The sequence below is a fragment of the Carassius gibelio genome, chromosome A7 (assembly GCF_023724105.1).
Source record: "Carassius gibelio isolate Cgi1373 ecotype wild population from Czech Republic chromosome A7, carGib1.2-hapl.c, whole genome shotgun sequence".
NCBI classification, from domain to species: Eukaryota; Metazoa; Chordata; class Actinopteri; order Cypriniformes; family Cyprinidae; genus Carassius; species Carassius gibelio.
The window spans coordinates 5,726,471-5,740,834 of NC_068377.1; the positions used below are offsets into that span (position 1 = coordinate 5,726,471).

Genomic DNA, 14,364 nt, shown 5'->3' on the forward strand with positions numbered 1-14,364 from the left:
TAGATTTACACATATTAATTATGCACTTCTTTTTATGCTACATTTTTATAAAATATTGTATTCAAAAATTTAATCAAACTGTTTTCTTACATTTATCGTCTGAGCTTTTGCACATGATTTTAAACTCTGACAAAATGATCCATAGTTTTTTGTGGATCTGAGGTGCATAAAGTTTGGATCATTGAGGTCTACGACCAATCAGTTCCAAAAAGAAACAAAACACCTGTACCAATTAAAAGAAAAACTTTGTAATCAGGATCTCAGAGTATAATATCAGTAGTGTGGGAAGCCTATTAGCCTAGCTACACAAGACAGATGTTGAAGGATCTAGAGTTGTTGAAATGCTTTTGTTATTGGCTGATGCATTTTTTTTATTTTTTTTCATTTTTCTGATAGCATAATGGCATAGTGGTCTTGTGGTGAAAGTTGTGAAACTGGCATTGTAAGACTTTTTTTTACATAATATTACAAAGATACCTAATTGCCATCATCCAAAATCCGACTATAGGGGTTTATTTTGGGGTTTTTCAAAAAAGCACAAAGGTTAAAATGGTCTTCATTTATCCAGACAAGATTTTGAGATTAACCAGAAATGGCTTTTTTTTTTTTTTAATTGGAGGGAGTTACCTGTCATTTTTTTAGTGAGCAGCATGGATGCATGTTGACAAAATATAATATAACCTATAAATCAATTAAGAAGAGCAATTATATGGCCAATAGTTGTCTGAAGCAATACCAAGAGGTAAAATAATATGTATGCAACAAAATGCTATTATTGTGCTTGCAGAGCCCTTTCATCCCACCCACAAACTCTCTCTGTCTCTCTCTCTCTCTCTCTCTCTCTCTCTCCCCCCCTCTCTTTAGGATGTGTACAGCTAGACTGGTCAGGAATTTAAGCATTAGATAGAATGGAAACAGCTTAATCAGAGATAAAGTGCTCTTCGGTTTCTGCAAAATAAGACATTGTGGCTTCTGTGCTGAACAGGCTCTGTTAATTCTGGCTGCCTTTCTAAAAGAACATCAAGAGCCACTTCATCAAGAATACTGATGAGGAAGACTGACAGTATACAAGATATATCAATCAGGGGGAGTGAATGCATTTGCTCTTAAGGAATTATTTGTCCAAAAATGAAAATTTGCTGAAAATGTTTTCACTCTCAGGTCATTCAAGATGTAGATGAGTTTGTTTCTTCATCAGATTTGGATACATTTAGTATTTCATCACTTGCTCACCAATTAATCCTCTGCAGTGAATGGGTGCCATCAGAATAATCCAACGAGACAAAGAGCTGTGAGATTGTAAGAACAATCCATCAACATTTTTTACTTCAATTTGTCGCTTCTGGCTAAAAGTCCTCTATCCATAATATTGCTTTCTCCAGCTGTTTGGACTCTCATTTTGACGGCACCCATTCACTGCAGAGGATCCATTGGTGAGCAAGTGATGGAATGTTCAACAACTTTAAATTCCCCTACAAAATGATCATTTTAGATAATCAATAAATCAGTTTTCTTTTTTTAAATATGGAATTCACGGAGTTCTAAATGATTACGTGGGTTTATGCATAAACATTATCAATCACAAAAATGTTAAAGATTTCCATGACCTTTTCTTTTTTTTTAAATTGAGAAAGGTTCACATACTGTACACCCACAATGGCTACGTTTGGCCTTAAACATAATAACTATTACTTAACTCAGAGTCGGGCTTTGACTTTAAACTCATTGGTGTATCTCTACCCAGACACTCGGTTACACTAAAATACTCATAAATTGATGGATGTAAAGACACCATAGAGGTTAGTGAAGATATTTTACTGGAATTTGGGCTTCAATGCATTTATTTCATAAGGCAATTACTGTGTTCAATGTCATCTCCATTATAAAACCTTAATAGAGTATAAAAGGTATTATGAGACCACATAAATAAAAAGCAACAAGGTTCTACTGTATATAGCAGTTGTTTTCTCTATGGACCCTCATGAAAAGGGTTCCGTTTAGCAATAAAAAGAGCTGAAGAACCCAAATCTGTTCCCATTTAGAACAATTTTCTCTTAAGAGTGCAATTTAATATTTATAGTACTATAGATAAACCAAATGGTAACCATTTTGCTGTATTTTACCAACAGTCTAAATGGACTATTTCTACCATTGATTCCACTGGTCAAGGGTAACTAGGACACATTCTCTACATCTTATGTAACCTCATACATGATTATCTCCCCACTCATCTCCCCTGGGTCAAGATATTTTTGGTTTATTGATCCATGTGTAGGTTTTCATGGAAGAATCCCAATGGTTCATTGATTGTGAACTGCCCCTTTACTTCACTTATAATTGATTTGGGCCACTTCAGCTTCAGTGACACAGTTCAGCAGTGCTGGAAAATGTACCATTACTCGAATCATTCATCTCTGTTTTCACACTAAACCGGTGTCTAAACAATCTGGGTGCAAAAGCCTTAGAAAAGGTTTAGAAATACTGGAAGGAAATGAGGGAAGACATGAATGCTCAGACTAACACAACATGATGATGTAGGAATGCAATGTTTGCATAACACACCCACAGCAAATTTATACACCAAAACCAACCACAACTGGACATTACGGCATCACCTACATTTTAATAAAAGTCTTTTTCCATCCACACAATGAAATTCATTTGGCTCCAATGGTGTTTGGTCTGCAGACGAACTAGAAACATATACAGGTTTGGAATTAAATGATTTGATCAAGTTTGTAAAGGAGTATGATTCTTATGATTAGAATTATAATTTTTTTGGGGTGGACCATCCCTTTAACATGTCTCCCTTGCAAAAGGCCTGAAAAAAAATATTTAAATGCGGTTCTGACGCAGATCCAGGTTTAGAAAAATAAAATGAACCATTAGCTTTGGAAAAATGTAAGTTATTGTTTAAACCATGTCTTTAATGAGGAACAAAAACTTCCAAGATCATTAAATGTAAACGCTGCCCTCTTCTGGTTATTATTGAAAGTAGTCTTACTCACCTATGAAAGATTATGTATTTGTAATATATTTTACACGTATTAAATTTGCTAATTTTATCCATGCCTGTTGAATTAGAATCAAACCAATGACTTCAGTAACGCTGGCAGCATACTAAACCAGAAAGAACAAACATTGGCTTTTCTGCTCCTTTTATCATCACCCTGAGACTTATGAAAGTGTCTGTCTGAAGAGGAACTTCTAAATAAAAAGTCACTTTTGAGACTGAAAAGCATCAATACACACACATCCTCCATAAAACAGAAAAAAATAAAAATCCAAGAAATGACTCCCAAAAAAAAACCCAAACGATTTTTAGACATTTATTTTTTTGGCAGATCCTTACAAAGTAAAGTTTATTTCTTCTTTTCGGGATCCTGCTCGGCGGCCTCCTTTGCCCTCTTGGCACGGATGCCGAACAGACGGGCGTTGGCACGGGCCATACGCAGACTGGCAAAGGCCTTGAAGTTCTTCTCGTCCTCTGAGATCACACGGGCCTTCTCTTTCTTGTACGCCTGCAGGAAATATAGACACTCCCTCAGATTCAGCAAAACTCTACATGTATACATAAAACATCCTACTTTCACATTTCTCAAATTGCATCTGATCCCTGTTAAACCCGACAAAATAATTAGTCTTCAGATCATATATGGCTGGCATTTGGTTTTTGCAGGTCTGAAGTAAATTTAAGATTTTAGATAGATAAACTGAATTCTATTATTTTCTGTAAATGTCTGGTATTAGCAAAAGTCAAAGAAAAAGGTTTAATGTTATGCTTTGAATTTGAATGAGTGAGTGATGCTCTTCCTCGATATGTTTTTGAATAGTTTTCCAATGGAAATATACAATGATGCTGATGCATATACTTGATGACGAATGTATTTATTATAAAAAAAATTTAATGAGAAAGTGACCAGAAGTGAGTTTATGATTAAAACAAGAGCAAATATCTTTTCAAGTTCTCATACTTCATTGACATTTGTTCATTTCGCATAAATTACACATCTTAATGTTTAAATGCTTGCATTGGAAAACAACAAAATACTGGGGAAGATTTTTCTTTTTCTTTCGCAATTCAACATTTAATGTCATGACTTCATAAATTTAAGACTTGTGCAAGGCTTTAAGACCTTTTTAGGCCTTGTGTAAATTTATGCATCTATCAATAGTAAAAGCGAGCTTACTCCAATAACTTTCCACAGCATAAAGAGTGTAGAAAATTGTGCACAACAGGTTTTTCTGCAAACCTTGATCATTTTGAGTCTTTAAGCTTTTGTACATCAAATATGGCAAAGCAGGCTTAAGATACATACGTTTTTGATGGGCATGACTGGTCCAGAAAGCTGTGTAGCCATCTTGAGCTCCTCCTCCTGTATGCACAAAAGACAGTCAAGACACCAAAAACCAAAAAAATGCAGAATATGGCTGAACAGTATGCAGTCATCAGCTAAAAGGGTTCAAAAGTCATCAAGGATGTGCAGAGATTCCGGAGAAAGTGTCATCATTTGACTGCAAACACTAAAGCTGTTACCCTGTACAATAAACAGTATTTTATAACCTAACATATATATTATTCATCAAAGACTTAATGATCTGATTCATTATAAAGTACAAAGATTCAAATCAACCCAAGAGAGGTTGGCTTTATGAACTGAAGGACGCCACTTACAGTGCTGTCTCCCTTCTTGGGTGCAGTAGCCTTCCTGGGGAAGATGATGAGTTTGGAGCGGTACTCCTTCAGCCGCTGAACGTTGTTCTGCAGAGACTCTGTGGATCGGTTACGCCGACGAGCGTCAACGGCGATGCCAATGGTGCGCGCCACCTTTTTGTTGATTCCCGCTGCCTGTAGAAGCAAATTACGGTGCAACGTGAGACACGTGACACTCGATTTATACTGAAACAGCTTTGACAGTGTCAACAGTCATCAGCAAATAAGGTTCAAAAGGAATCATCAATGATGTTCAGAGATTCCGGAGAATTGTCATCATCTGACTGTTTGAATAACTGTAAATGAGACCCAAAGAAGATTGTTCCCACAAAAATAAAAAATGCCATCGTTTATGGACCCTAAAGCTGTTCCAGACCCATAAGTCTTTGGTTAATATTCGAAACAGAAGATTTCTGAAACTTGAGGTTTTTGTCTCTTCGTTGAAAGTCCAGGAAACCAAAACAGGAAGATCCAAAAAGAGCAATGTCGTAAAATGAACCCACACGAAACAAGTGGTTTAACCCAAGCCTTGTGAAGAAAACAACTTATGGGGGTTTATGTGACTAAATGTCTAAAATAAAATCATCATAAAGCAACCGCGTCTCGTTTATCCTCTATTTGCATTTACGCCACTTTTATGGCCTTTTTGGAGTTGAAGGAATAGTTCACTTCCAGAGCTAAAAATTCTTTATAATTAACTTACCCCCATGTCATGCAAGATCTTAATGTCTTTTTCTTCAGTCGCAACGAAATTAAGGTTTTTGAGGAAAATATGCCAGGATTTGGCCAAAGGGTTGAAGCCCAAATCGCAGTTTCAACGAAAGAACTCGCAACCAAAGAAGGGTCTTACCTAGCGAAACAATCGGTAATTTTACATTTTTTTTTTATATATTTTTCAACCACAAACGTACATCTTGCACGAACTCTGTGATGCGTATCTGTAAATTCACACATCATATAATCACGTTGGAAAGGTCGCATGCGGTTGAAGTCCCCATGAATTCAAAATTAACGTTTTTTATGAGATGTTAGTATCAATATGTTAGTCATCAGGTTATCCAAAACAGAAAATAAGCATTCAAAGCTTACTGTTCATCTCTTCTGCTAAAATGGCTCAGTGCTTTTTGATGTCACATCGTACTTCATCTTCTTATGAAATCTTCTGACCAATCAAACACCCCCTGCACAATAAATAGTCTGAAGCACCGTCTGAAATCGTTCACTTGTTCACTGTGTAGTATTTCCTGTACACTGAATGGTTCGTAGTGCACCATGTAGGCAATAGGTAACGATTCAGAGAGTTTCAAACAAAACACTATGGGTGCTTTTAAAAAGGGGTGCTCTATGTCCTAACCTCTCTTCCGGTTTCAGTTTAAATTACATACCCACAAAATAATGCTGCATGTTCCAAGGCACTTCAGGGGACCTTTAAGGTAGGAGAGGGGCGAAAAACTCCATCTCAATTTCTCCTCCAACTTCAAAAATCGCCAGACACCGTTGTTTTACCTTCTTTTAAAAACAGGCGTGTGATTCTCTTGGGACGTTTGCTTTCTAAACGCTAGGTTGGTACTTCCGCAAAAACAATTACAATGACAAGATTGAAAATCTGGGTGAACTAACCCTTTAAAAAAAGCCAAAGGGTTAATGTGGGATCAACATTACCTTTAACTCCTCCAGGGTGAACCCACGTCCGGCACGGACCTTGGTGTGATAGCGGATGGTTGGACACCTGACGGCTGGTCGAAGAGGACCAGAAACTGGTCTCGGAGCGATTCGCCGAGCCTTCGCCTGACGGGCCTTACGTCTAAACAAAAAAAACAAGATGCATTTTAATTAAGTGATGTTTTCCATAAAGTGTTAAACCCCATTCTGCAGCAGAACCGTGTGTTACCTGCGGATCTTCCTGGCCGGCTGGTTGAACCAGGTGCGCACTCTCTTCTGCCAGTCTTTATGAAAGTGAGGGTTCAAGATCATGCCATTCCTGCTGGGAGCCATGACTGCTCACTCCTGGTGTGAGAGAGAAGGAAACAGCAATGAGGAGACAGTTCCCTTCTACAGATCCACACACACAGATCAACCAGCATCAACTGAAACCATAAACTCTCTGAACTAACTTCATAAAGAACTGCGCGCGCGCCGAGACTGTAACAGCTTTGTGTTTATGACGAAGTCTGTGTCAGACTCTCCACGAGCTCAGCTGGAGCCTGAGCGCGCTCACGCGTCTGGACACAGACAGCGTCAGAGACAGCGGTGAACAAGACCGACGAATACTTTGACTGGATGCACGTTTTATTTAGGTTTTAAAACACTTGACTTTTTTATAACTCACTTTAGAAGAAGCGCTCGCTGCATGGAAAGCGCGACACAGTACCGTGTACTGAAATAATCGCATTTTTTATCTCTCAGTAATGTGTAACACAACAATACAGACGAATTCACACATAAAACAGACTGCACTTTAAACCCGGACTACTTAAATCATCACATAACGAAGCATTTATAAGGATTAAAGCGGATAAACTTCATGATTAGCCGGAATAAAGCACATACCGTCTTTAGCGGAAAATGGCTGAAAAGGAAAAGGAAATGACAAAGCGGTGTTTTATGGGAGCTGAAGAAAAGAACCAATAGCAAAGGGAGAAGTGCCGGTCTACCGGAAGTGTGAAGCTGGTTTTTGTTGTGACAAATTAACACGTGGATGTAAGTAAATTAACAGTTTGACAACTAATGTTTATTTATTTATTTATTGGCAATTAATAGTTACTACAGACTACCATAGCCTCGTGAATATACGTAGATATATGTGCATGCAAATAAAAGAAATAATATGAGGTTAATTTAGTAACATTATTTTCTAAACATGAAAATGTATAGCAGTGTATAAAAAGAAAAGTGTGTGTGTGTGTGTGTGTGTGTGTGTGTGTGTGTGTGTGTGTGTGTGTGTGTGTTATTATTATTATTATTATTATATAGTTATTTCTATGGGATTTGGGGAACTTTAAAACTCTTGAACACAGTTGTCTGTAGTCTAATAAGAGTACATTTTAAAAAGGCATGATTGAAAATCAATCATTAGGGGGAGTCCTTACACCATAGACTGTATAATAACCGCCTTACACAGAGAACGTGGTCATCTAAGCCTTGTCTATCTTAAAGAACAATTCCCTCAATGAAAAGCCTGTTAAAGGCGCACAAATGATTTCTTATTTAAACAGATGTATTATTAATGCAGAGTGGCTTCCTACATGAGTTTTAACCAAAAATGCATATCCATATGTGAAATCCTACAGTCCTGTGAGCACATGGCCATTCATAGGCCTGTGTAATATTGGTGAACTTGTATAGTGCAAAGGCTTATATAATTATCTGTTTGCCTTTTACACTTATGTTATGAATGTCATTCATCCCAAAAGTTCAAGATAAGATCCGCTATATTTGATTTTTCTGGTTGCATTTCATTACTTCTGAGAAAAAAGATAACTACTTGTATAAAAAAGTATAAAAACAAGTACAGCTATCATCTCTTTATAGTAACCAAAATAAGTAGCATTATACACATATAAATAAATGTAATTTTGGCCAATGAGTAACTATGTTATTTCCTAACAATTGCAAAGAAAGGGTTCAAAGGAGTCTGCCGTGAATTCTGTTATGCAGGTGTCAGATTTTCTTAAGGGCAGAAAAAGACACTATAATGACCCGTTCATTAATCATTGATAACTGGAACATGGAAAATCATCAGTCTTTTAATCTAAGGGCAAAGGTCAAGGTGTGCTGGGCTGGGAGGTGCTGATGGTGCCCTACTTTCTCTACATCAGGAGAGAGAGAGAACTAGCTCCTAAAACAAACAGTGCATGGTGTACAGTACAAAAACAAAATAAATACTGCCTATAGGGTTTGATTGCAAACAAAACAATTACCTAAAAAAAAAAAAACCTGGTCCTAAATAAATGTAAATGTAAATAAATGTTGATAAATGTACGGTATAAACATTTGAGGTCAGTAAGACAAAAAATAATACTTTTTTTTCCAACAAGGATATATTCGATTGATAAAAAATTACAGTAAAAAAAAAATGCTGTTTTGAATTGTCAATTCATCAAAGAATCCTTAAAAATGTATCACAATAATAATAAATACATCTATCATAATAAAAAAACAGCACTTGAGCAGCATTAAGAAAGATTTTTCAAAGAGACACTTAAGTCTGGAACCACAGGAATAAGTTACATTTTAACACATTAAAATTAGTGCGGTCAAATTATTAATCGAATCCAAAATAAGTTTTTGTTTAGATAATATATACGTGTGTGTACTGTGTATATTTATTATGTATATATAAATACACAAACATGCACCTATACATTTAAAAATATTTACATAAAGAGTTTATATTATATAAATATTTGCATATAAACAAAACATTTTTTATATAAACATAATAAATATACACACTAATATTTTAAGCAAACAAATTTATTTAGGATGTGATTAATTGCAATTAATCATTTGATAGCGCTAATAAAAATATAAAACAGTTTCATTGTAATAATATTTCAAAATATTATTGTTTTTACTGCATTTTTGATTAAATAAACATAGCCTTGGTGAACAAAAGCAAAGAATGTTAGCGACCTGAAATTTTGTAGATGTTTTTGTTGATCTACGATGGAAGCATCTGCTGTGAAGTACTTCAGAAGCAATGCTTCACATTCATCTGCTAAACTGATCATGTATTAAATGCATTAAGTTATAATAACAATACGTCACTGGTGTCGTGAAAGTTGAACACACCAGAACAGTGCAGCAGAACACAGACGCAATCTGGCTCACAATGTTACATTTGTGATTTTATTGCATGTCATGTTACGTCAACGTCACACACGTTTTATTGACAAATATACTATTTAAGACAATCAGCAGAACCAGCCCTCTTTGTTTGAGTCCACGTGTAGCACCTCAAACTGTACCCAAAAGCCCTTGAAATATTTGGCTTTCGACTGCAAAATACACGAGTCTGTTAAACTAGCACATTACAAAAAGATTATTTTGGTGGAAAAGAAAATTACAAAACCAAAATAAATAGATTTGAAAGAATTAGGACTAATTGTACCACCAGCATTCTAAAAGCTCTGAATGATCAATAACAGCAACAAAAACGAAGGTCTGAACACCTTTATGAATCGAGGGATTTGATGAATTTTTCATAAGCAGCTTCATCCATGAGTTCGTCAAGTTCTGCAGGTTTCTCTATGGTCATCTTAATTAACCATCCTTGAGGAGAGAGAAAGGAATGTTTTAGTGGTATATGACACATTCATATACAGTATTATGTGATTTCAGTTTAGTAAGAGACTAACAGCTGCACTCACCGTCTTCATAGCAGGCTTTATTTACTAGTCCCGGGTTATCTGTCAGATTTGTGTTGATTTCGGTCACTTCTCCAGTCAGTGGAGAATACAACTCACTAGCAGCTTTGACGCTTTCTAAAGCACCGAACTCCTCTGAAAAAGAAAAACAGTTCATGTTGTTTGTGCTAGAACAGGCAGAAGGCGTAAGATGGGGATTTCAGATTCTTCTCACCCATTTGTTCAAGCTTTGTTCCCACTTCTGGTAGCCCACAGTATACCACATCACCTAACGCTTCCTGTGGTGATAGAACGGAGGAAAATGTCAAACATCTATTAATAAGGAAGATCATTTTAAACTAAACTTGAAAACTGCATAAAAGACACTACTGCAATACTATTAGTGTAAAACAACATAACTTTTAAAGTCAACATCAAATTAAAATTAAACCCTCCCTATTTGTGTTTTTTTAGCACATTACACCAAAGATGAAAAAGAAAAGTGATTGTTTCAACACCTCCCTTCCTTTTCATTTTATTTGGAAACACGTCAAATTATTGAAGTAAAATGGGCTGTGACTTATTTCAAGTTGCCTTTAAAGGGATAGTTCACCCCAAAATTAACATTTGATTGTTTATTTGCTTACCCCCAGGGCGTCCAAGGTGTAGGTGACTTTGTTTCTTCAGTAGAACACAAACTAAGATTTTTAACTCAAACCGTTGCAGTCTATCAGTCTTATAATGTAAGTCTTATAATGTAAGTCAATGGGAATCATGGCTTTGAGAATCAAAAAATATATATACAAAGAAAACCAAATTAAACACTGTGGCTTGTGACGATACACGTAGGTCTTAAGACACAAAACAACCGGTCTGTGCAAGAAACTGAACAGTACTTATATCATTTTTTACCTCTGATCCACTGCAATGTCCAATTGCCCCGAGCGCGTGATGTCAAAAAAAAACAGTTGGGCAAACAAATTCCATGTTGTCTGATGATATAACAAAATAGTCTTCCATTGTGATGACCTGTACTTCTACAGTAAATATCTTTAGATCATAGCTGTATGCCATAGCATATACACACACGTCACATGCTGCATGTTGTAAACGCACTCAGACATTGTGGAGGATCAGAGATTAAAGAAGAAAGGAAAAAAACAATATAAATACTGTTCAGTTTCTTGCACAGACCGATCGTTTCCTGTCTTAAGACCACAGTGTATCATCACAAGCCACAGTGTTTAATTTGGTTTTGTCTGTGTATGTCTTTTTGACTCTCAAAGACGTGATTCCCATCCACTTACATTATAAGACTGATAGACTGCAACGGTTTGAGTTAATCTCTGTTTGTGTTCTGCTGAAGAAACAAAGTCACTGGGGGTAAGCAGATAAACATCACATGTTCATTTTTGGGTGAACTATCCCTTTAAGGTGCATATCTATGGAAGCTAGTTTCTGCTGAGAAACAAAAGTAAATAAAGGTAATTGTTATAATTTATCTCAGTTTTCCTTTTTTTTTATTGTGAGAAACTCAGAAATGTGACTCTCTTGCAATATCCAAGATTACATATCACAATTCAGACTTTTCACTCAGAATTCAGTTTTTCTCCCAGTCACAGAATAAATAGTAAAAAACAAATAATAATAATGAAAAAATAAACATTTGAACTGAATTGACACCATCTCATATATATATATATATATATCGAGAGAGAGAGAGAAAGAGAGAGAGAGCAGCACACCTGAGCAAAGTTGCTGATGCCAACCGTGCCCACAGTCCCCTCCACTCGCACCCACTCGTGTTTGTCTGTGAACTTCAGAGCTGGAAAAACAATAATAATAAGACCAGGATAAACAGAACCATTCATTAAAGTAATACACTTAAAAAAAAATCTCTATATATAGTGCTGTCAATTAGTCAATCCCACAGTGTTATTTTTGTATATACTATTTATAATATACATATTTTGAACAAGCTTTTACTTTTATATTTTCAGTTTTAATTTTAATGTGTTTTGTGATATTTTATTAGTTTTTTTTTAACATTATTTCAGTTTTAGAAATGTCAACATTTCAGTTAGTTCCCAAGACAATTTGCCATTTTTTAAATGTAAGTTTATTTATTATTTATATTTTATTTAAATTTCACTTCAGTTACCAACTGAACTATACAACTATTTTTAGTGGTTTTAATTTTAGTTAGGAATCTTCTCACGTTATGAACATTTATTCTCTCTCTCTATTATATATAATTTAGTTATTTAAAGTGGAACACAAAAGGAAATGCTCGCAGTCTGGATTGGTACGTCATATTTTGTATTGTACTGAAATGTCTGCTTAATAAAAACAAATTGTTAAAAAAAAAAAGAAATGCTGAATAATGTTCAGGTCATTCTTTTCCTACAATTAAAAATTATAGGGCTTTCAAAAGTTCGGGCAAATAACTTAAATTCTTTAAAGCCTTGAAGACTTGACTGTATACTAGAACTCCATGAATTGCGTGCCATGCACTTTCTTATTTTGTTTAAAGCCATTAAATGGGGGGGAAAAAATACAAATTAAATTATTTTAATAGAATAACTGTTTGGCCGGTTTGGGCTTGGAGAAAGAAAGAATGAAAAAAAAAAAACATGATTTTTAAGCACGACACTTTTCTTTGAAGTTATTTAATTTTGCATAAACATTAACCTTTCAGCTGATGGTAGTCTGACCATTCAAACTCCATAAGGTTAATCATGCATTAATTATTTCCAGCAACAGCTTTTCAGTATTATTCTAACTCCCAAACACTTTTAAATCATTGTAGTAAACATGACACAGCCACTGAGGGTGGAAGAAGCTGTAAAAGTTCAGGTTAAGGCATGCTGAACGATGCACTTTCTGTCCCAGGCAAATGCAAATCAACAACCGGCTTTCAAACAGGTTTCTTATCACTCAGGTGTGGGATTCTGCACAATAAACACAAAATCAGATTCACACAGTGAAACAAGAGATTCGAATTAAAAATATTAGGTATGATTAAAATGTGCAAGGGAAATAGAGGCATCCTGACATAAGACCTGACCCAGAAAAATTAGCATAGACTGTTCACAATTGTGTATAAACCACACATAGATCTTAGGAGAAGAGTCTGGCAAACCGATGAACACCATCAGCTGAGGACTGCTAGAGGGGCAATGCCTCAACTGACTCGGATTCTAGCATCAGCCCATGCAGAAACAATACAGGTTTAAACCAGATTGTGAGCAGGGCTGAATGCTGAAGCAAGCTGGGCTTTATGCGGGACACTCCTGTTATTTTAGATCTCGAGGCATCTGAGGGAACATAATGAACGTGACGCATCAGTCTAATTTCCTATATGGCTCTAGATCTAGTGAATGAGATTTTAGTGAGATTATATGTAGAGTCTGGGGCCTCTGGTCAAATATGAGACACGAGATGCAGCACACATTCTTAACTTTAATTTAAGACCTCGAAATAATTAAAGCCACATGATATTGAACGGAGGAAATTTGTGTGGCCCGATTAAAGCTTCAGCAAAAATTACACTGGCCTGTCAAATAACACCGGGCATTATTTAAACTTCACAAAAATAAAGCGAAGACATAGTTCCAAAAATAAACGGATATTTCGGTATCCGAAAATCGAATCCGCCAAGTAACTTTCAGCGAATAAAAAAAATGGAATGTACAAAACGCCCGCGGAACTTTATGACGCAACAAACGAACTAAAGTTACAATGTAACAAACGTTAAAGCCCAATACAAATGCAGGTGATCAGAAAACATCGGTATTAAGAAGATTAAAGCTTTTAAAAAGACCAAAATGCAAACAGGAATGGCTGTTCTTATAGCTAGATGCGAGATGTAAAATTGAGGAGCCGTGGAGTTCTGTAAAGTTTTTACCTCCCGAGAGCCGCGAGCTCGTGGAAAGCGTCCTTAAAACGTTTGGTCTCAGCGAATTTTGGCACGTCCAGATATGTGCAGGTCTCGTGAGCAGGGGCAATGCTGCCGAGAAGTTTGCCGAAACGCATCGGAGCGCCGCACACATCGCCATCTTCACCGACTCTAGGCTTCAGTCGTGAAATAACAGCCTGATTCACTTGACCGCGCGAGAGAGGCAAAAGCGCGCTCCCGCTGAACCACAGACCTCTGATAAGTTTGACTGAGAATAAAGATATCGATAACGACAAGAACATTGGCACAGACTATATGTCCTATCATACAAAGTCCAAACATGATGAAAGCAAAAGATGTATGTGGCGTAACAAGTAAAAATCACTGTAAAGCACAGTGGTCCC

General features: G+C 36.2%; 2 protein-coding genes and 2 non-coding genes across 4 annotated transcripts; all 4 read right to left on the reverse strand.

Moving 5' to 3' along the window:
• Positions 1-3,315: 3,315 nt before the first annotated feature.
• LOC128016492 (60S ribosomal protein L13) lies at positions 3,316-7,392 on the reverse strand. Its single transcript, XM_052601020.1, has 6 exons — positions 7,265-7,392; positions 6,606-6,721; positions 6,377-6,518; positions 4,676-4,849; positions 4,320-4,376; positions 3,316-3,521 (listed from the first exon to the last, which is right to left on the reverse strand). Exons 2-6 carry the CDS (start codon positions 6,707-6,709, stop codon positions 3,363-3,365), a joined length of 636 nt encoding a protein of 211 aa, XP_052456980.1. The 5' UTR covers positions 6,710-6,721; positions 7,265-7,392; the 3' UTR covers positions 3,316-3,362.
• Positions 4,431-4,510, reverse strand: LOC128017960 (small nucleolar RNA MBII-202). The gene has a single exon (XR_008184651.1). It is a non-coding gene; the product is annotated as a small nucleolar RNA MBII-202 (small nucleolar RNA).
• Positions 4,914-4,993, reverse strand: LOC128017961 (small nucleolar RNA MBII-202). Its single transcript, XR_008184652.1, has one exon. It is a non-coding gene; the product is annotated as a small nucleolar RNA MBII-202 (small nucleolar RNA).
• Positions 7,393-9,551: 2,159 nt separating the features above from the next.
• On the reverse strand, positions 9,552-14,232 carry LOC128016494 (glycine cleavage system H protein, mitochondrial). Its single transcript, XM_052601023.1, has 5 exons — positions 13,970-14,232; positions 11,808-11,887; positions 10,298-10,361; positions 10,087-10,218; positions 9,552-9,988 (listed from the first exon to the last, which is right to left on the reverse strand). Exons 1-5 carry the CDS (start codon positions 14,118-14,120, stop codon positions 9,891-9,893), a joined length of 525 nt encoding a protein of 174 aa, XP_052456983.1. The 5' UTR covers positions 14,121-14,232; the 3' UTR covers positions 9,552-9,890.
• Between the last annotated feature and the right edge of the window lie 132 nt (positions 14,233-14,364).